This window comes from Zophobas morio, unplaced genomic scaffold (assembly GCF_036711695.1).
Source record: "Zophobas morio isolate AGI-343-1 ecotype UQ-CSIRO unplaced genomic scaffold, CSIRO_AGI_Zmor_V1 ptg000018l, whole genome shotgun sequence".
Taxonomy (NCBI): domain Eukaryota; kingdom Metazoa; phylum Arthropoda; class Insecta; order Coleoptera; family Tenebrionidae; genus Zophobas; species Zophobas morio.
In genome coordinates, this window is record NW_026972123.1 from 1,583,467 (window position 1) to 1,606,702 (window position 23,236).

The following is a 23,236-nucleotide window of genomic DNA, read 5'->3' on the forward strand; positions in this document are numbered from 1 at the left end:
ATAAAAATAAACTACGAGTTTAGATTTACTTTGCGAAATGTTAAAATGACGTCATCAAATTGTGGTGGGGACGATCAGGTAATTTTTGGTAGGTGTCATCACCTACAATTTCACAACAAGAGACAACAGACAGATAGAAACGGAAGACCTACTTTTTCATAATCCACAAGTAATGAAGCGTCTTAAATAAATAAAAGAACCACCAGAACACCGAAAACAACTCTGAAAACACGCAATCGCCTCAGAACAAGTGTGTAAACACCAGATAAAAACAGAAAACATTTTTAGCCGAACATTTCTCAGAATTTTCTTTTATAACTATACATAAACAAAACAAATTTTCACGAATTCTGTATCTACGTCAAACGAAACAAGTCACTACTGAGAAAAACTAGTAATCAGTCCAGAACTAACTATGTCGTACGTTTCTAAGGCAAAAAAAGCGCCTATAGAAAGGGTGGAACTACCATGTACAACAGAACTATAGTGGAAATCTGTGTTTCTCACAAAACTAATCTATTGATAAAAGTGGGACACATTCAGAAAAGTGGAATGACAAACTTAACGTTGAGTGCGTAAAACGTGAACACAAAAAATTACGATGATAACATATACTTAAATCCACAAAATCAGTTTAGTTCTTGGACAAACATTTTATCTTGATGGTCTAAGCAACAAACTGAACTTTTGTCGTTTTTTGTTTTCCAGCAGGAAAATCGTTACGCAACGAATGTTCGTGAATGGACAAAAAACGTAAACAAAACAAACCAAAGAAAAAATCGTGATGGATGTGAACAATAACACCCAGATGATTGTAACGTCGTAAATAATTATAACAATGTTTAAGAAAAAAAAGCCCTGATAACACTGATACATCATGTGGAAAACCCAAACATAATCCATTATAGATGCGGTGTGGGGTTGTAGAACATGCAACGGAACTAATACAAGAGTGTCGGTACCGCATGACGTAATTCATTTGTTTTGGTGGTACCACGTGGCTACCACAGCAACATCCAGGTGGAGAGAGAACACACCAATCAATTCTTATCTCTTGATATTTTCAATTTTTCTATTTTTCACCCTTTGATTTTTTTTTTTTTAAGTTCGTTTCATCATTTGTTGTATTTTTGTTCCAATTTTTCAAATTTTGACGTTTCGAAATCCTCAATTTTCCGAGTTCTCAATTTCCCGATTAATTAAACTTTTGATTTTCTCATTTCTCGATATTTTATTGATATGATTTTTAGATTTTTTCCCGTTTTTCAATTTTTCTATATTTCAGTTCTAGAATTTTTCAATATTTCAATTTTTTATTTTATCGATTTTTGGATTTTAATTTTTCAAGTTTTGCGACCTTTTAAATTTTAAATTTTGGATTTTTCGATTTTCGATGTTGCATTTTTCGTTTTTTCAATTTTTCGGGCTTTGAATTTTAAAAGTTTCAAAATTTCAGATTGTGACGTTTCGAAATTTTCAATTTTCCAATTTCTCAAGTTCCCGATAATTTAACTTTTGATTTTCCCATTTCTCATTTTTCAATATTTCAATTTTTTACTTTTTTGATTTTTAGTTTTTCAATTTTTCGACTTTTAGTTTAGATTTTTCGGTTTTTCAATTTTTCTTTTTCCCGATTTATTGAGATTTCGATGTTTCGACTTTATGATTATTCAATATACCGATTTTTAAATTTTTGGATTTTTTTCCAATCTTGAATTTTTCAATTTTTACCTTTTCGATTTATAAATCTGTCGATTTTTCGAGTTCCCAATCTTTTATTGTTTCGATTTCTCGGTGTTTTAATTTTTCAATTTTTGCGGCCTTTTATATTTTGGATTTTTCGATTTTGAAAGTTTAGGTTTTTGAATTTTCAATTTTCCGATGTTGTGATTTTTGGTTTTTTCAATATTTCTAGATTTAATTTTTTCAATTTCCGATTTTTCAGTTCTTCCATATTTCTACTTTCAAATTTTTGATTTTTCAGTTTTTTCAGAATCCCGATTTTTTTAATTTTTTATTCTTTCTTCAAATTTCAGCCGTTGAATTGTGTTTCTTCAACTTTTCTTTTTTTTTCAGATTCGCGATTTTTAATTTTTCGATTTACATCTTTTGAATATTCAATTTTTCAATATTTAAATATTTTAATTTTTCATTTCTTCTTTTATCGATTTTTCAGATTTTCGAATTTCCCGATTAAGTGATTTTTTTATTTTCACATTTCTCGACTTTTTATTGTTTCCAATATTTCAATTATTATTTTTTCGATTTTAAAATTTTTAATTTTTCAATTTTTTTGATTCCTTAATGTTTCGATTTCTCGATTGTTTAATTTTTCGAATTTTTCAATTTTAGATTTTTCAGTTTTTTCTTGATCACTCGATTTGTCGACTTCTCGGTTTTAAATTTTTCAATTCTTGGATTTTATTATTGTTCCATTTTCCGATTTTTCAATTTTTCGATTTTTTTTTATTTTCAATTTTTCAATTTTGAACTTTTCCATTTATGAATTTTTCTATTTTTCGAATTCTCGATCTTTTGATGTTTCGATTTCTCGGCACTTCAATTTTGAATTTTTCGATGTTTCTACTTTCCGATTTTTGGACTTTTGGGACCTTTTAAAGTTTCAATTTTGGATTTTTCGATTTTGCAATTTTAGATTTTTGAATTTTTTAAGTTTTCGATTTAGCAGTTCTTGAGACTTCTATTTTTCAATTTTCCGCATTTTTAAATTTTTTATTTTTCAGTTTTTTGAGGATCTCGACTTTCTAGTTTTTTTTATTATTTTTCCAATTTGTCAATTTTTCGATTTTTCAATCTTTCATTTCTTCTTTTCAATGTTTCAATTTTCCATTTCTCACTTCTTCAATTTTTCAAATTTTGACGTTTCTAAATTTTCAATTTTCCGATTTCTCAATTTCCCGACTAAAGGGTTTTTTGATTTTCTCATTTCTCGACTTTTTATTGCTTCGATATTTCAGTTTTAAGATTTTTCAATATTTTAATTTTTATTTTTTCGATTTCAAAAATTTTAATTTTTTAATTTTTCGATTCCTTAATGTTTCGATTTCTCGATTGTTTAATTTTTCGAATTTTCAGTTTTTCCTTGATCACTCGTTTGTCGACTTCTCGGTTTTTAATTTTTCAATTCTTGGATTTTTTTAATTTTGAATTTTTCAATTTTGAACTTTACGATTTATGAATTTTTCTATTTTTCGAGTTTTCGATCTTTTGATGTTTCGATTTCTCGACGCTTCAAAATTGAATTTTTCGATGTTTCTACTTTCCGATTTTTTTACTTTTGGGACCTTTTAAATTTTAAATTTAGGATTTTTCGATTTTTCGATTTTAGACTTTTGAATTTTTCAATTTTTCGAGTTTTAAATTTTTCAATTTTTTCAATTTTCGATTTTTCGATTTAGCAGTTCTTCGATACTTCTATTTTTCAATTTTCCGCATTTTTAAATTTTTTATTTATCAGTTTTTTGAGGATCTCGATTTTCTAGTTTTTTTTTTGTTATTCATCTTTCCAATTTGTCAATTTTTCGATTTTTCAATTTTTCATTGTATCAATCTTCCATTTTTCAGTTCTTCTACTTTTCAAAATTTGACGTTTCTAAATTTTCAATTTTCCGATTTCTCAATTTCCCGATTAAGCGTTTTTTTTTATTTTCTCATTTCTCGACTTTTTAATGTTTTGATTTTTCAATTTTTCAATTTTTAGTTCTTCTATTTTTCAATTTTTCGATTTTATGATTGTTCAATTACCCGATTTCTCAATTTTTGGATTTTTTTTTAATTTATAATTTTTCAATTTTTAACTCTTCGATTTACGAATTTTTGAATTTTTCGATGTTTCATTTTTGAAATTTTAGATTTTTAAATTTATCAATTTTTTTCGATGTTGCGATTTTTCTTTTTTTCAATTATTGGAGATTAAAATTTTTCGATTTTTCTGTTCCTCCATATTTCTGTTTCAATTTTTAGCATTTTAAATTTTTGATTTTTCAGTTTCTTTAGAATCTCGGTTTTTAAAATTTTTGTTTTTTCTTCAAATTTCAGCTGTTGGAATTTTCAATATCTCATTATTTCTTTGGAATATTGTGGTGCGTTTTTCAATTTTTCTTTTTCAGATTCTCAATTTTCAATTTTTCAATATTTAGATATTTTAATTTTTGATTTCTCGATTTTTCATCTTTTGAGTTTTTCATTTCTTCTTTTTTCCATTTTTCAGATTCTCGATTTTAAATTATTTGTTATTTATCCTTCCAATTTGTCAATTTTTCGATTTTTCAATTTTCCATTTTTCAGTTCTTCAAGATTTCAAATTTTGGCGTTCCTAAATTTTCAATTTTCAGATTTCTCAATTTCACGATTTAGTAATTTTTCTGATTTGCTCATTTCTCGACTTTATAATGTTTCAATTTTCCAGTTTTTCAATTTTTCAGTTCTTCGAATTTTTAATTTTTCTGATTCTGGTTTATTGAGATTTCGATGTTTCGATTGGATTTTTTTTTAATTTTGAAAATTTTTAACTTTTCGATTTATGATTCTTCGAGTTCTCGATCTTTTGATGTTTCGACTTCCCGATTTCTCAATTTCGGAATTTTCGATTTTTGAATTTATCAATTTTTCGCTGTTGCGATTTTTAAGTTTTCAATATTTAAATATTTTCATCTTTCATTTCATCAATTTTTCATTTCTTTTTTTAAATGTTTCAATTTTCCATTTTTTCACTTCTTCAATATTTGAAATTTTGACGTTTCTAAATTTTCAATTTTCAGATTTTTTAACTTTTCGATTTATGATTTTTCTAGTTCTCGATCTTTTGATGTTTCGACTTCCCGATTACTCAATTTTGGAATTTTCGATTTTGAAATTTTAGATTTTTGAATTTATCAATTTTTCGATGTTGTGATTTTTAAGATTTCAATATTGAAATATTTTCATCTTTCATTTCATCAATTTTTCATTTCTTTTTTAAAATGTTTCAATTTTCCGTTTTTTCAGTTCTTGAATATTTGAAATTTTGACGTTCCTAAATTTTCAATTTTCAGATTTTTTAACTTTTCGATTTATGATTTTTCTAGTTCTCGATCTTTTGATGTTTCGACTTCCCGATTTCACAATTTTGGAATTTTCGATTTTGGAATTTTACATTTTTGAATTTATCAATTTTTCGCTCTTGCGATTTTTAAGTTTTCAATTTTGAAATATTTTCATCTTTCATTTCACCAATTTTTCATTTCTTTTTTTAAATGTTTCAATTTTCCATTTTTTCACTTCTTCAATATTTGAAATTTTGACGTTTCTAAATTTTCAATTTTCAGATTTTTTAACTTTTCGATTTATGATGTTTCTTGTTCTCGATTTTTTGGTGTTTCGACTTCCCGATGTTTCAATTTTGGAATTTTCGATTTTGAAATTTTCGATTTTTGAATTTATCAATTTTTCGCTGTTGCGATTTTTAAGTTTTCAATATTTAAATATTTTCATCTTTCATTTCATCAATTTTTCATTTCTTTTTTAAATGTTTCAATTTTCCATTTTTCAGTTCTTCAATATTTCAAATTTTGACGTTCCTAAATTTTTCAATTTTCAGATTTCTCAATTTCACGATTAAGTGATTTTTTTGAATTTCTCATTTCTCGATTTTTTTTCAATTTTTCAGTTTTTCAATTCTTGAATGTTTCGATTTGGGATTTTTCACATATTTCAATTTTTTACTTTTTCGATTTTGAAATTTTTGAATTTTCAATTTTTCCATTTCTTGATCTTTCGATTTTTCGACTATCATGTTTCGACTTCCCGATCTCTCAATTTTAGAATTTTCGATTTTGAAATTTTTCGATGTTGAGATTTTTAATTTTTCAATATTTAAATATTTTCATTGTTCGATTTTTCAGATTCTTGATTTTCAGTTTTTTACTATTCATCTTTTTAATTTGTCAATTTTTCATTTCTTTTTTTCAATGTTTCAGTTTTCCGATTTTTCAATTTTATTTTTCAGCAAAATTTTGAAATAACGTCGAGTTTTTAGAAAGAATAAACAAAATTATTTCTGTTAAAATTTCTAAACAGTGGGTGTTTTAGTTTCTAAGTTAAATTGTCAAACCTTATTTTACAATTCTGATTGTTTAATCAAAAATATAGACGTCGAAGTCAAAAAATAACGGCGGATTAATAAAAATAAACTACAAGTACAGATTTACTTTGCTAAATATTAAAATGACGTCATCAAATTGTGGTGGGGACGATCAAGCAATTTTTGGTAGGTGTCATCACCTACAATTTCACTACAAGAGACAACAGACAGATAGAAACGGAAGACCTACTTTTTCATAATCCACAAGTAATGAAACGTCTTAAATAAACAAAAGAACCACCAGAACACCGAAAACAACTCTGAAAACACGCAATCGCCCCAGAACAAGTGTGTAAACACCAGATAAAAACAGAAAACATTTTTAGCCGAACATTACTCAGAATTTTCTCTTTGCAATATCTTGACCTGCCGACATTTGATTTCGACAAACTATATATAAAAAAAAAACAAAACAAGTCACTACTGAGAAAAACTATTAATCAGTCCAGAACTAACTATGTCGTACGTTTCTAAGGCAAAAAAAGCGCCTATAGAAAGGGTGGAACTACTATGTACAACAGAACTATAGTGGAAATCTGTGTTTCTCACAAAACTAATCTATTGATAAAAATGGGGCACATTCAGAAAAGTGGAATGACAAACTTAACGTTAAGTGCGTAAAACGTGAACACAAAAAATTACGATAATAACATATAAATCCACGAAATCAGTTGTTCTTGGACAAACATTTTATCTTGATGGTCTAAGCAACAAACTGAACTTTTGTCGTTTTTTGTTTTCCAGCAGGAAAATCGTTACGCAACGAATGTTCGTGAATGGACAAAAAACGTAAACAAAACAAACCAAACCAAAGAAAAAATAATGATGGATGTGAACAATACCACCCAGATGGTTGTAACGTCGTAACTAATTATAACAATGTTTAAGGAAAAAAAAAGCCCTGATAACACTGATACATCATGTGGAAAACCCAAACATAATCCATTATAGATGCGGTGTGGGGTTGTAGAACATGCAACGGAACTAATACAAGGGTGTCGGTACCGCATGACGTAATTCATTTGTTTTGGTGGTACCACGTGGCTACCACAGCAACATCCAGGTGGGGAGAGAACACACCAATCAATTCTCCAGGCTAAGCAACCCGAAATACAAATATTTACAGACCAAAGATAACCGGCGAAGGTGGAAAAAGGCATGCACGGGACTCGTCAATAGGACCGTAGTCGTAAGAAAAAAACAAAACAACCACTCTACCTAGATGCAACTAAACAAAAACATTGTAGGCTACTTACTTTGAGTGGCAGCTTGCAACAGAACGCTCAGGTTAATAAAACTCAACGGAAAACAAGCCCCTACCCTTACTGAAAGCAGAGCACACTCAGACTCACCGTGAACTCCCCGGACACCGGGTCGAAGCCTACGTGAACCGTGTGCTCGAAGTTCGTGGGGTAGGAGATGTTGGGCTTGTCGGCGGCGTAGGTCGACAGCTTGCTGGCCTTCTTCGACTTGAGGTTCTTCTTCTTGCGGTCGGCGTCCTCGGGCTCCTTGGGCAGGGGCCGGTCCATCGCCAGCGAGTTGGACAGGATGTCGGTGCCCCGGTTGGAGGTGAGGCGCACGGGGGGCGCCGGGGGCTTCTCGTCGTCCGAAGACATCCTGCAAACGACAGCGCGTGAGCCGAGGACGGGGAAAACTATGGGCGGGCCGGTATGCGTCAGCCCTCGGACCTTCGCAAACACGGCACCGAACGCACCTTAGTATGACAGGCACTGGTTGATTCTAGGTGATGAACACGCCCGCGGCTAACACACAACGGTTTCTAACGAACAAATAAGTACATTTAGTGCGAGATATGTACAAAATCCATATCTAATCGCCGATTACTTTATGATGACCACCATCTTGCCGTCACCGGGCTGGCGCAAGCACGGACGGCCCACTCACTCCCACACTGGCTGTAGCAGCGGGATAAAGAGAGACGGGAGATGGCGCGTAGGTTGGCACCGATTCGCGGATCTGGTGACTTGAGTGACACAACTGTCAACGGCTAGGGACTTTTGTCGACAGAAAGCGGACCAGGATGGGCTTTGGGTTAAATTACGTGTAAATACACCCATTTGTGGGGGAAATCAAACACATTATTAAACACGTGTGGGTATTTTTTCTTAAAGTTTGTTACTAGGAGTACGAAGATTGTGACAAAGGCAACCGTTGACGGAATGATGTATCGCGTCCTGTCATTAGTGTGATTTTCTTGGCCGAGTTTCCACCCCACAACACAAAAATGAAGAAAAAGGTACGTTGCAACCCTTAAATTATGGTCCCGTAACCACCATTTCTGTTGCAGAGCGCAGTTACATAAACTGCACAGGTTTTTTTACTTTTTTTATCAGTGATATTTTTGTGACGATTTTTCTATCATAGACAAAGATTTCATTACAAATAATAACTATTAATAAACAGATAAGTAACTGCTTAGATGGTGTTCGAAGCTACTTTGATGCTTTACACACTACGAACACATACTTATTGGATTTTACAGAAATGCTCAATTTTCTTGTTACAAAGGTCACTATTTTTAGACAAATCAACAGTAATTTTGGCCCAAGGAATGGCAACTTGGTGACTTTTCAAAATTTTATTTGACCTTTAGCTTACAACAAGTCCTTTCATCTGTGTGATTGTCTTTCCAGTTCATGTGTGTTCTAGATTTCACTCCACGCACATTCCAATTCCGTGTGCCCTTTATTCATCAAAAATTTAGAAAAAAACTTGAAGGAACTCAGTTTGAAAGTCTTTTATGCTTCAGCACCAAGTTTCCAAAGCCTTCTTGAAACTCCGAGGTTTAAAAATGCCACTGAAATGAAATGACACGTCTGCCAACGTAAATGAAATGCCCCTATATTTATGTCAAAATTTTTTAAAATGGAATTACGAAATTAAAGCGCCCTAGAAATATATGCTTAACTTAATCTGATATGTTCTTGAGAAAACAAACATTCTCAAATTTCCTGGGAGTCTGTAATGAATGTCGTCTTCCAAAATCGACAATTTCCGTTAACATACAACGTTGACCTATAAATTTTTGTTATAGTGTGATTTCAGTTTAGTGAATTGAATGTGGGTTTGACGTTTCTAGCAGTCTTATCAGAGTTTAATTGTGATAGTTTGGACTTTAACAGTCCAATTTTCTTAGGAACATTTCTTTTTTATTTCAAAATATTGGGTATTTACTTGACAGAAATTCATATTCATAAATAGAAACGTCAAATCTGACAGCTCACGAAGCCACAACTACGTCTTAATTTAACCACATGACGTGCTGTCGTTCCCAATTAATGGTGAATTGAAAATTCCAGCACGTACCCGGCTTCCGCCCATTTTTCAATCCCACGAATCCAGGTTCCCAGGAGCCATTGTGGATTAAAAAAGTCGCTCGACCTCGCGCCATTTTATCACTAAACCACAATTACACTGGGCGATATTTAAAAACAACAAACAAAATTATTTTCACCGAAAAGTGCACATTTGTTTGTAATTAGGTTGGTATCAGTGTTAAAATTTACCTTAGGAAGTGCAAAATCGACTGCTCCGAGATTTTGCAAAGGTTTAATCGCCCCTGTGGAAAATTGATCTGTTCATGTCCTCCAAAAACTTGATGACGTCATTTCAAATTTTTATTTACCGGGAAATATTTGTTGTGCTTATTGTGAATGAAATAATTGACACTTCCAAAAATTGTAAAAATGTAAAATCGAAACATTGGAAAATCGGGTGGTTTTAAAAATGTAAAATTTTAAAATAATTAAACTGAAAAATCAAAACAAAATTGTGAAATTACAAAATTCAAAAATCCAAAGATTCCAAAACCGACATGTAGAAAAATCGAGAAATTGGGAAACAAAAAAATCAAAAAATTTTGAGTCGAAAAAATCCTTCAACTGAAATAGTGAACTTGAACTGAAAAATTGAAAATCGAAATTTTGAAGAATTAAAAAATTGATTCGTTAAAAACCGGACAATTGAGAAATCGAAAAATTATGAAAATATAAACTCAAAAATCCAAAAATTGTAAAACTGCAAAATTGTAAAACTTGATACATATTTGTAAAACCGCAAAAATTAGGTATTAAACTGTAAATGTGAAAAATCGAAAAATCAGATAAATGAAAAACCGAAAAATTACTAAATTTAAAAATCGAATTAGGTATTGAAAAATTAAAAATTAAAAAATTGGAAAATCCAATCAATGAAATTCGGATAATTGAAAAATCAAAAATTGAATCCTTGAAAAAACGAAGAATTATAAGACTGAAAATTGAGAAATTGATTAATTAAAAACCGAATAATTGACAGATTTAAAAATTGTAAAAATGTGATTTCGAAAAATTGGAAAATCGGATAGCTTTAAAAACAAAAAATTTTAAATTAATTAAACTGAAGAATAAAAAACTTAAAAAATGAAATTGAAATATCAAACAATTAAAAAATTGTAGAAACTCAGGGATTCCAAACCCGAAAAATTTAGAAACTCAAAAAAAGTAAAAATTTTGAGATCGAAAAAATTCTACAACACTGAAATATTGAACAACTGAAAAATGATAAATTGAAAACTGAAAAGTTGATTATTAAAAACCGGATCATTGAGAAATAAAAAAATATTAAAAAATAAAACTGAAAAATTAAAAAATTGCAAAGTCGAAAAATTATTGAACTAAAAAATTGCGTAAGTATAAAAGTGAAAAATTAAAAACTTGAAAAATTGTACATTGAAATTTTGAAAATTTGAAAAATAAAAAAATATTAAAAACAAAGAATTATAAAATTAAAAAATTGATTCATTAAAATCGCGACGATTGAAAAAATCTAAAAATTGTAAAAATATAAACCCAAATATCCAAAAAATGTACAACTACAAAATTGTGAAATAGGATATTTGTAAAACTGAACAAATTTTTAAACTTAAATGCGAATAATTGAAAAATAAAAAACTGAATAATTGAAAAAACGAAAATCTTAAAAACGAAGAATTATAAAATTGAAAATTGAGAATGAATAAAAAAAAACGAACAATTCTCACATAAAAAACTGTAAAAATGTAAAATCGAAGAATTGTAAAATCGGTTAACTTTATAATCGAAAAATGTTAAAATAATTAAACTGAAGAATTAGAAATTTTAAACAATTAAAAATAAAAAAATTGAAAAATTGTAAAATTACAAAATCGGAAACTTGGATAATTCTAAATTCGAACACTTATTGAACTGTAAAATGAAAAATTGATTCATTAAAAACCGGACAATTGAGAAATCGAAATAAGTATTATAACAATATAAACTCAAAAATCTAAAAATTGTATTGTATTTGTAAAACTGAAAAAATTATTAAACTGTAAATGTAAATGATTGAAAAATCAGATAATTGTAAAACCAACAAATGAAAATCCAATCAATGAAATTCGGATAATTAAAAACTCCAAAATTGAATCATTGGAAAAATTAAAAATGTTAAAAACGAAGAATTATGAAATTGGAAATTGAAAAATTGCTCAAGTAAAAACCGAATAACAGAGAAAATCGGAAAATTGTAAAAATGTAAAATCGAAAATTTGAAAAATCATACCTTTAAAAACGAAAAATTTTAAAATTGAAAACTTAGACAACTCTAAATTCGAAAATTTATTAAATTGTAAAATGAAAAGTTGAAAAATCCTTAAAAATCGAACAATTAAAAAATGAAAAATTGAAAAACCCAGGGTTTCCAATATTGATAAGTTGAAAAATGGAGAAATTTGGAAACTAAAAATCTAAAAATTTTTAACTCGAAAAAATTCTACAACTGAAATATTGAACTGAAAAATCATTATTGAGAAATAAAAAAATATAAAAACAAAGCTGAAAAACTAAAAAATTGCAAAATCGAAAAATTATTAAACTGAAAAATTGCATAAGTAAAAATTGAAAATCAAATAATTTTAAAATCGAAAAATTGCAAAACTATAAAATTACATAAAAAATCAAAATCTTGAAAAATTGAAAATTGAAATTTTGAGAAATTAAGAAATAAAACATTAAAAACGAAGCATTATAAAATTGAAAAATTGATTCATTAAAAACTGGATGATTGAAAAAATCGGAAAATTGTAAAAATATAAACTCAAATATCCAAAAATTGTAAAACTACAAAATTGTAAAATAGCATATTTGTATAACCGAAAAAATTATTAAACAACTGTAAATGTGAAAAATTGAAAAATTAAATATCAAAAATTAGAAAATCGAATCAAAGAGTTTCGGATAATTGAAAAATCAAAAATTGAATAATTGAAAAAACGAAAAATGTTGAAAACGAAGAATTCTAAAGTTGAAAATTGAGAATAAATTTAAAAAACCGAATAATTGACATTCAAAAACTGTAAAAATGTAAAATCCACGAACTGTAAAATCGGTTAACTTTAAGAACGAAAAATGTTAAAATAATTAAACCAAAGAATCAAAAACTTAAAAAATTTGAATTGAAATTGTAAACAATTAAAAATAAAGAAATTGAAACATTGTAAAATTACAAAATTCGAAACTTGGATAATACTAAATTCTAAAATTTATTAAACTGTAAAATGAAAAATTGAAGAACGAAATTTTGAAAAAAAAATAATAACGAAGAATTATAAAATTGTAAAATTGATTCATTAAAAACCGGACAATTGAGAAATTGAAAAATTATAAAAATATAAACTCAAAAATCCAAAAATTGTAGAACTGGATATTTGTAAAATCGAAAAAATTATTATATTGTAAATGTAAAAAAATTGAAAAATCAAATAATTGTAAAACCAAAAAATTACGAAATAAAATCGGATAATTGAAAAATCAAAAATGAATCATTGAAAAAATTAAAAATGTTAAAAACGAAGAATTATAAAATTGAAAATTGAGAAATTGATTAAGGCAAAAACCGAATAATTGACATTTCCAAAAATTGTAAAAAAATGTAAAATTCGAAAATCAGGTACCTTTAAAAACGAAAAATTTTAAAATAATTAAATCGAAGAATCAAAAACTTAAAAAATTTAAATTGAAATTTTAAACAATTAAAAATCAAAAAATTGAAAAATTGTAAAATTACTAAATTGAAAACTGTGAATTCGAAAATTTCTGAAACTCTAAAATGAAAAATTGAAAAACCCAAGGATTCCAAAACCGACAAGTTGAAAAATCGAGAAATTTGAAAACTAAAAAATATAAGAATTGTGAGATCGAAAAAATTTTACTAAAACTGAAAATTCCATAAATATATATAAAATTGAAAATCAAATAATTTTAGAATCGAAAAATTACAAAATTTAAATATCGAAATATAGAAAAATTAAAATCAAAAAATGGAAAATCGAATCAATGAATTTCGGATAATTGAAAAATCAAAAATTGAATAATTGAAAAAATGAAAATCTTAAAAACGAAGAAATATAAAATTGAAAATTGAGAATTAATTAAAAAACCGAATAATTGGCATATTCAAAAACTGTAAAAATGTAAAATCGGTTAACTTTAAGAACGAAAAATGTTAAAATAATTAAACTGAAGAATCAAAAACTTAAAAAATTCGAATTGAAATTGTAAACAATTTAAAATAAAAAAATTGAAAGATTGTAAAATTACAAAATTGGAAACTTGGATAATTCTAAATTCGAAAATGTATTAAACTGTAAAATGCAAAATTGAAAAACGAAATTTTGAAAAAATAAAAAATTTAAAATCGAAGAATTATAAGATGAAAATTGAAAAATTGATTCATTAAAAACCGGACAATTGAGAAATCGAAAAATTATAAAAATATAAACTCAAAAATCCAAAAATTGTAAAACTGGATATGTATTTGTAAAACCGAAAAAATTATTAAACTGTAAATGAAAAAAATTAAAAAATCAGATAATTGTAAAACCAAAAAATTACGAAATTTAAAAATCGAATTATTGAAAAATAAAAAAATTGGAAAATCCAATCAATGAAATTCGAATAATTGAAAAATCAAAAATGAATCATTGAAAAAAGTAAAAATGTTAAAAACGAAGAATTATAAAATTGAAAACTGAGAAATTGATTAAGTAAAAACCGAATAATTGACATTTCCAAAAATTATAAAAATGTAAAATTAGAAAATTAGGTACCTTTAAAAACGAAAAATTTTAAAATAACTAAATCGAAGAATCAAAAACTTAAAAAATTTAAATTGAATTTTAAACAATTCAAAATAAAAAAATTGTAAAATTACAAAATTGAAAACTTGGATAGTTGTAAATTCGAAAACTTATTAACTTGTAAAATGAAAAATTGAAAACCCAAGGGTTCCAAAACCGACTAGTTGAAAAATCGAGAAATTTGGAAACTAAAAAAATCTAAAAATTTTGAGATCGAAAAATTCTGCAACTGAAATATTGAACAAGTGAAAAATGAAAAATTAATTCATTAAAAACCGGAAAAAATCGGAAAATTGTAAAAATACAAAATCAAAAATCCAAAAATTGTAAAACTAGAATATTGTAAAAGTGGATATTTGTAAAAACGAAAAAATTATTAAACTGTAAATCGGAAAAACTGAAAAATCATATAATTGTTAAATTGAAAAATTATGAAATTTAAAAATCAAAGAATTGAAAAATTAACAAAAACAATTTGGAAAATGAAATCAATGAATTTCATATAATTGAAAAATCAAAAATTGAATAATTGAAAAAACGAAAAATGTTAAAAACGAAGAATTATAAAATTGAAAATTGGGAAATGCATTAATTAAAAACCGAATAATCGACACATTTAAAAATTGTTAAAAAATGTAAAACCGAAAAATTGGTAAATCTGATTCCTTTAAAAACGAAAAATGTAACATAATTAAACTGTAGAATAAAAAACTGAAAAAATTAAATTCAAATTTTAAATAATAAAAAGAAAAAAATTGTAAAATGACAAAATTTTAAACTTGGATAATTGTAAATTCGAAAATTTATTAAGCTGTAAAATGAAAAATTGAAAAATTGAAAATTGATTTTTAAAAACCGGATCATTGAGAAATCAAAAAATATGAAAATATAAAACTGAAATTTTGAAAAATTGAAAAATTAAAAATATTAAAAACGAAAAAATATAAAATTGAAAATCAAAAAATTGATACATTAAAAATCAGACGATTGAAAAAATCGGAAAATTGTTAAAATATAAACTCAAATATCCAAAAATTGTAAAACTGCAAATGTGAAAAATTGAAAAATCAGATACATAATTGTAAAATCGAAAAATTACGAAATTTAAATATCGAGATATTGAAATATTAAAAATCAAAAATTGGAAAATTGGTTATTAAAAACCGGATCATTAAGAAATCAAAAAATGTAAAAATATAAAACTGAAAAATTAAAAAATCGGAAATTGGAAAAATGTTTAAACTGTAAAGCAGAAAAATCGCAAAAGTATAAAATTGAAAATCGAAATGTAGAAAAATTAAAATATATTAAATTTTAAAAACGAAAAAACCAGGCAATTAATTTGTAAAAATACGTCCTCAAAAATCTAAAAACTATAAAACTACAAAATTGTAAAATCCGATATTTCCAAAATCAAAAAAATTATTAAACGGAAAATGTGAAAAAATTAAGAATCAGTTCATTGTAAAACCGAAAAATTACGAAATTTAAACATCGCAATATTGAAAAATTAAAAATAAAAAAATTCAAAAATCGAATCAATGAAATTCTGATAGTTGAAAAATCAAAAATTGAATCGTTGAAAAAACGAAAAATATTAAAAACCTAAAAAAAATTCTACAACTGAAATATTGAACAACTGAAAATTGAAAAATCGAAAAACTGAAAAATCAAAAGTTAAAAATTGATCAAAAACCGGATCATTGAGAAATCGAGAAAATGTAAAAATATAAAACTGAAAAATTAAAAAATTGCAAAATCGAAAAATTATTAAAATACAAACTCAAAAATCCACAAATTGTGAAACTACATCGTAAAATTGGATATTTGTAAATCCGAAAGATTATTAAACTGGAAATCCGAAAAATTGAAAAATCAGATAATTGTAAATTAGAAAAATTACGAAATTTAAAAATCGAAATGTTAAAAAATTGAAAAATCGAATCAGTAAAATCCCCATAACTGAAAAATCAAAAATTGAACAATTGAAAAAAGAAAAATTTAAGAAACGAAGAATTATAAAATTGAGAAATTGAATTTGAAATTTTGAACAATTAATTGAAATCAAAACATTGAAAAATTGGTTTTATTTACAGTCCCTAAATTATATTTAAATATTTATATAAATACATAAAATTCTTGCACTTGTGGTGTATGAACCGTGTTGAGTTATAACCCTAGACATCCAAATTTTTGAAAAAAAAGTCAAAATTACATAACAAGAATTTGCAATTTGACTTTGAAACTGTAAAACCGAATGTTCTGAAATCTTGCAAACCGTCATTAAAAAAAAATCGCAAAATCAAATCTTACAATTTTTCGAAAGATCTGAATTTATTTACCATCAACATTTTTTTTAGATCACAGTAATTTTCGGTTTTTTTATTTTTCGATGTTTGGGTTTCATAATAATTTTTAAATTTCTCGACTTCCAAATTTTCTCATTTTTCGATTTCTCGTTTCCTCAGTTTTTCTAGTCCGAATTTTTCGTTTATACAATTTTTCAAATTTTCAATATCTTTTTTGGATTTCTATAAGTTTCTCAATTTTTATTAATTTTTCCATTTTTTTTTTACGTTTCAATTTTTCAAGTTCTTGATTTCCAATTTTTACATATTGGTTTTCATTTTGTACGTTTTTTTTTTTTTTTTTCATTTTTGATTTTTCAAGTTTACAATTTTGCAATTTTTCTGATTCGAAAATTTGAAAAATCGAAAAAGTAAAACATCGAAAAAATTAAAAATTAAAAAATCGAAAAAATCACTAAACCTCGTTCCAGGTCCTCCTCATGGGCAAAAGCGGCTCCGGCAAGACCAGCATGCGGTCCATAATCTTCGCCAACTACATCGCCCGCGACACCCGCAGACTGGGGGCCACAAGTAAGACCCCCCCTTGACCCAACCACCACTAAAAACCCCCTTTCAGTCGACGTGGAGCACTCCCACGTCCGCTTCCTCGGCAACCTAGTCCTCAACCTGTGGGACTGCGGAGGCCAGGAAGCCTTCATGGAGAACTACTTCGCCTCCCAACGCGACAACATCTTCCGCAACGTGGAAGTCCTCATCTACGTCTTCGACGTGGAAAGCCGCGAACTGGAAAAAGACATGCACTACTACCAGTCCTGTCTGGAAGCCATCCTCCAGAACTCGCCTGAAGCCAAAGTCTTTTGTCTGATCCACAAAATGGACCTGGTGACCGAGGACCAACGAGAGATTATTTTCAAAGAGCGCGAAGCCGATTTGAAGAGGCTGTCGCTGCCGTTGGAATGCACGTGTTTTAGGACTTCCATTTGGGACGAAACGTTGTACCGGGCTTGGTCGAGTATAGTCTATATGTTAATTCCAAACGTGAAAGAGCTTGAGAATAGTCTACAACAATTTGCGAATATCGTGGACGCCGACGAAGTCCTTTTGTTCGAAAGAGCGACTTTCCTGGTGATTTCGCACTGCCAGAGGAGGCATCACCGAGACGTACATAGGTTCGAAAAAGTGTCGAACATCATAAAGCAGTTTAAATTGTCGTGTTCGAAGTTGGCTGCGCAGTTCCAGAGCATGGAAGTGCGGAATTCGGCCTTCGCGGCCTACATAGATATGTTCACTAGTAATACGTACGTGATGGTGTGTATGTCCGACCCGCAGATCCCGTCGGAGGTCACCCTTATTAATATTAGGAACGCGCGGAAGCACTTCGAGAAGCTAGAGAAGGTGTCGAGTTCGGCTCCCATTGGTCACCGTTGAGAGGGTGGGGGGAGGAAGTTGTGCCAAATGCCGATGCGATAAGTACAATTAAGGTTAAAGCAGCATATCCAGATTTGCAAATGCAATATTTTGTAGATATTATCTATATTAATTTTTTATTTATTATTATACACTGTATGTTTATAGATAGGTACTTACGGAGGTGCTACGAATAATGATTAAGTGAAAATGGATGCGCGATCTTCTGGCTCACTCGTCACTAGCTTAAATATGAGGGGTTTAATAAAATGTGCGACTTTACGTCAATCTAAATATACGTCTGGTTTTATTTAGAGTCCCTAAATAATGCTTAAGTGAGATATTCCTGCATTTGTGGTGTAGGAATCCTTGTTGATTCAACAAATTTTTGGAAAAAATAAAAATTGGAAAATATTTTGCAATTTAACTTTGAAACTACAAAATTAAATCTAATTTTTGGAAAAGTTTTTTGATATCACAATTTTTGTTTTTTTATTTTTCAATGTTTCGATGAAACCGTTTTTGCAACTTTAATTTTTCAATTTCTCGACTTCCAAATTTTGCAATTTTTTGATGTTACAATTTTTCAGAATTTAAATTTTTCCAATTCTTGATTTCTATTTTTCATTTTCCTGATTTGTTAATTTTCATTTTTTCGATTTTATATCACATTTTTTCGCTTTTTCATTTCCTTTATTTTTCAATGTTTCTTTGGATTAATTTTTTTTTTATTTAATTTTACAATATTTCGTTTTTTCAATTTCTAAGGTTCTGAATTTTTAGTCTTTCGATTTTTCAATTTCTCGACTTCCAAATTTTGCAATTTTCTGATCTTACAATTTTTCAGAATTTCAATTTCCAATTCTTGATTTGTTAATTTTCATTTTTTCGATTTTATATCACATTTTTTCGCTTTTTCATTTCCTTTATTTTTCAATGTTTCTTTGGATTAATTTTTTTTTTATTTAATTTTTCAAATTTCTTTGATTTTGCAATTTCTTCAACTGTCAATATTTTGTTTTTTCAATATTCCACTTTTTCAATTTCTAAGGTTCTGAATATTTAGTCTTTCGATTTTTCAATTTCCCGACTTCCGAATTTTGCAATTTTTTGATGTTACAATTTTTCAGAATTTCAATTTTTCCAGTTCTTGATTTCTATTCAGCGTTTGGTCGAGAGCTCGTAAAGTGTGGACGCGTTGCAAGTTACTCGATTAAAAATGAAATGCAAAAAGTGTAAAGCCAGTTTAATAAGTGGTGTAAAATGCAATGTTTGTTTGTCTTATTATCACACAAGTTGTGGAAAGTTGCTCAGTAAAGGGAAGTTCAATTCTGAAGATGTTATATTGTGCTGTAATCGACCCTGTTCTCCGTTTACCGAAGACACTACTCCTGAGCCAAATGATATTGATTTATCAAACATCACTGAACCAGTTGATGCGACCATGTTTAAGTATGTCATGCAGCAGAAAGATGTGATCATTGAAGAACTACGGTCTAAAATCGATCTCCTACAAGAAAAAATTTGCCTTCTAGAACAACTGGAAAAAGAACGGCAAAAACTCTCCCAGTCCTCTATCACACCAGTCGCTGCTAAGCAAGATAAGCAAAAGGTAAACAAGGAAAATGGTGGAAGTTCTGTCAAAGTTTCTGTCAAAGGTTTAAGAAGTCCTGCGATGTCATCAAAAAGTCCTGCGATGTCATCTAAAAGTCCTGCAATGTCATCAAAAAGTCCTGTGATGTCATCACCCAACATAAAATCTATACAGCCCACAATGAAAGTACAGCCAAAGGCTCTTCCAAAACGCCATAATGATGAATGGAATCTAGTTGAGAAGAAAAAACGTAAAGCTGTAGTTGGTTGTTTCGCTGCTGCAGGTTGCAGTTTGAAAGCTATACCAAAACTAATGGATCTGCATGTTTATAGGTTACACCCTGATACCAAAAAGGAAGACGTACTAACGTTTGTTAAATCTCATTTTCCCGAAGCAAAATGCGAGGAACTGGAAGCTAAACACAAAGGCGAATATTCATCTTTCAAGCTGTCTGTATATGCTGACAATTTCGGAAAAGCCCTGGATCCCAACATCTGGCCTGTAGGAGCATGTGTTCGCAAGTTTTTTCATTTTAAAAAAATTAACGAGTAAAGCGGTAGTTAGTGATAGCTATTTTTCAATTTTCCATTTAAATGTACAATCGATTAGGAACAAAGTTGATGAAGTAGAGGTAGTTTTACATAACATTGAAGAATCTTATGATGTTTTATGTTTTACAGAACATTGGTTAACAAACTATGAGTTGGATTTATTAAAATTGGGTAGTTTTAAGATAGCCTCTGCCTATACCAGGAAAGATAATGGTTATGGCGGTGTTGTGATACTAGTAAACGATAAAATTAAATACCAAGTTATTGATGTTTCAAAGTTTTGTAATGTAATTGACATTGAGCTTGCAGCCATTAAAGTTAATAAACCCAAACTAATCATAATAACTGTATACAGAGCACCAAAAGGCAATCTGGAAGTTTTATACTCTAATTTGACTAATTTATTTAATTTTATCAATATAATCGATTCAGATGTTATTATTAATGGAGACTTTAACATACATTTTGACCGCAAAACCAAACAGACTCTAGAGTTCCTTAACTTTTTAAAATCTTATAATTTGAGACCTCTAATCTTTGAGAACACGCGAGCAAATTCGTGTATTGATAATATACTTACAAATATCGCACATGATTGTAGGCACCAGGTCATGGAGACTCATTTATCTGACCATCGTGCTGCTACTGTAGAAATTCTATATAATCGTCATAAGTCAAAAGACTGCTCGAAAGTTGTATCATATCAACCTTTTACGGAAGTAGGATTCTTTAATTTTTTTAATATTATTAGTGATTGCAATTTTGATTTTATCAATGATGCTGGACTTGATACAAATACCAAATTTAACTTATTCACCAAATTAATTTCTGATAAAGTAAACATGGCCTTTCCTATAAAAGTAAAAAGAATAAAAAATGTTAAAAAGGATGATATTTACTGGTATGATGAGAAATTACATAAAATGAAACAAAATGTAGACCTGCTACACGAATTACACAATCAAAATCCTAATGACCCAACTTTTGTGACCTATTTTCAAAAATATAGAGAATTGTTTAGAACCGAAGTTAAGAAAAGAAAAAAAACCTTTAATGACAACCTAATTAAAAATTCTACTAATGTAGCAAAGGACAGCTGGAAATTAATCAATAGCAAACGATTGGCTAGTAGCAATAATTATTCAGAAAAACTGACTGCGGAGGACTTCTCTACATTTTTTGGTGATATCCCACATAATTTGGAGAATAATTTAAAATTATCAAATACGGATCCAATTCAGCTAATGCACAAAAATTTGACTCCGGTGAACTCTGTTTTCAATTTCAGAGAGATAACATTTAATGAAGTAAGAGATACAATTGATTCCATCAAAAAAAAGAAAAGTAAGGACTACTACAACATAAGTATCACCATTGTTAGGAATATTAAGAATCTCATTCTAGTTCCACTCACAAGATTGATCAATCGGTGTATTAATGAAAATCTTTTCCCATCCTGTCTCAAGGTGACCAAAGTAATCCCTATCCACAAAAAGGGCAACGTAGATGATGTTGATAAATATAGACCAATCTCTATAACGCCTATTTTTGGGAAAATTTTAGAAAAGATTATGCTTAAACAACTTGAGGAATACGTTACTAAACAAAACATATTGAACCAACGCCAATTTGGTTTCCAACATGGCAAAAGTACAACCATGGCTATTAATAGGCTTGTTGATGAGGTCATTACCTGTTTCGAAACAAAACAATTCTTAGGATGCACATTTTGTGATCTATCAAAAGCTTTCGATAGTATTAATCACAACATTCTAATAAACAAGCTTGAGTTGTACGGATTGTCAAATGGAGCCTTACAGCTTATTTTTAGTTTTCTCCACAATCGCCAGCAGGTTGTTCTGTTTAATAATGTATACTCCGAAATGACAATAGTTAACATAGGAGTGCCACAAGGCTCGATTTTAGGTCCGTTGCTCTTTTTGTTATACATTAACGACTTGGCTAAACATCTAGACAATAAAATCATACTTTTTGCGGATGACACTACTTGCTATAGTGTGGATTCAGACATCCCGTCTCTCTTGGACAGGATGGAACAAGATATTAATGCTGCTAGTGAATGGTTTACTTCAAACAGATTAACGCTTAATGTACTGAAAACTCAAAAAATGGTGTTTTCCCTTCGTTACATTTCTGAGATTGACAATCCGAGGTGTGTCAAATTTCTTGGTGTGACACTGGACCCGAAATTATGCTGGGATAATCACGTCATTGATATCTGTAAAAAATTGTCCAAATCAACTTTTCTTATTAGGAATTTGCAATATGAGGTTAGTGAGCAGATCCTTATGATGATATACTACTCTTTATTTCAAAGTATTTTTAGCTATGCCATTATAACCTGGGGCCACAGCAGTCATTTAAAAACCGTTTTTAAATTGCAGCGCCGAGTAGTTCGAATTATTGGAGGTCTATCTTACAGAGCTTGTGTTAAAAATTATTTTAAAGAAAAAAGTATTCTCACCGTGCCCTGTCTTTATATTTTATATGCTTTATTATATGTGAAGTCTAATCTCACCACTTATAATAATCTCACAAATATGTCATTAATCACGAGATCTACCCATAGCATTTACACCGAATTCTATCGTGTAGGTAGAAGTAGAAATGCCATCAATTATTATGGGCCCAAATTATTCAATAAATTACCGAAACGTATTGCTAACTTACCTTTTTCGCAATTTAGCCGTACTATAAGAAATTTTTTATTAAAAAACGCATTTTACTCTCTCGATGAATTTTTAAATTGTAGCGATGTCCTGTGTAGTTTTTACCATTCGATTTGAATTATCTTGTAAATTGTATAATTTTAAACTCTTTATATTGTAATTTCATCTGACTTGACTTATGTACCCTAACGGTCATTAATAAATACTTACTTACTTACTTACTTACTTACTTACTTACTTACTTACTATTTTTCATTTTCCCGATGTGTTAATTTTCATTTTCTCGACTTTATATCACATTTTTTTCGCTTTTTCATTTCCTTTATCCTTTATTTTTCAATATTTCTTTGGATTAAAATTTTTTTTATTTCATTTTTCAAATTTC

At 28.6% G+C, this 23,236-nt stretch overlaps 2 protein-coding genes across 2 annotated transcripts in view; one reads left to right on the plus strand and one right to left on the minus strand.

Annotated features, from left to right (window-relative positions):
* The window catches only part of Pak (p21-activated kinase), a 46,609-nt gene extending 38,558 nt beyond the window's left edge, over positions 1-8,051 (minus strand). The window contains exons 1-2 of the mRNA XM_064058547.1: positions 7,857-8,051; positions 7,495-7,759 (exon numbers count right to left, since the gene is read on the minus strand). Of these exons, the coding sequence (XP_063914617.1) occupies positions 7,495-7,758 (264 nt within the window). The 5' untranslated portion in view covers position 7,759; positions 7,857-8,051. The remainder of the gene's footprint in view (positions 1-7,494; positions 7,760-7,856) is intronic.
* A 68-nt stretch (positions 8,052-8,119) lies between these two features.
* LOC135131031 (ras-related GTP-binding protein A) lies at positions 8,120-18,314 on the plus strand. The gene is made up of 3 exons (XM_064058548.1): positions 8,120-8,399; positions 17,080-17,179; positions 17,226-18,314. The coding sequence occupies exons 1-3, from the start codon at positions 8,388-8,390 to the stop codon at positions 18,035-18,037; spliced, it is 924 nt and encodes a 307-aa protein (XP_063914618.1). The 5' UTR covers positions 8,120-8,387; the 3' UTR covers positions 18,038-18,314.
* The last annotated feature ends 4,922 nt before the right edge of the window (positions 18,315-23,236 follow it).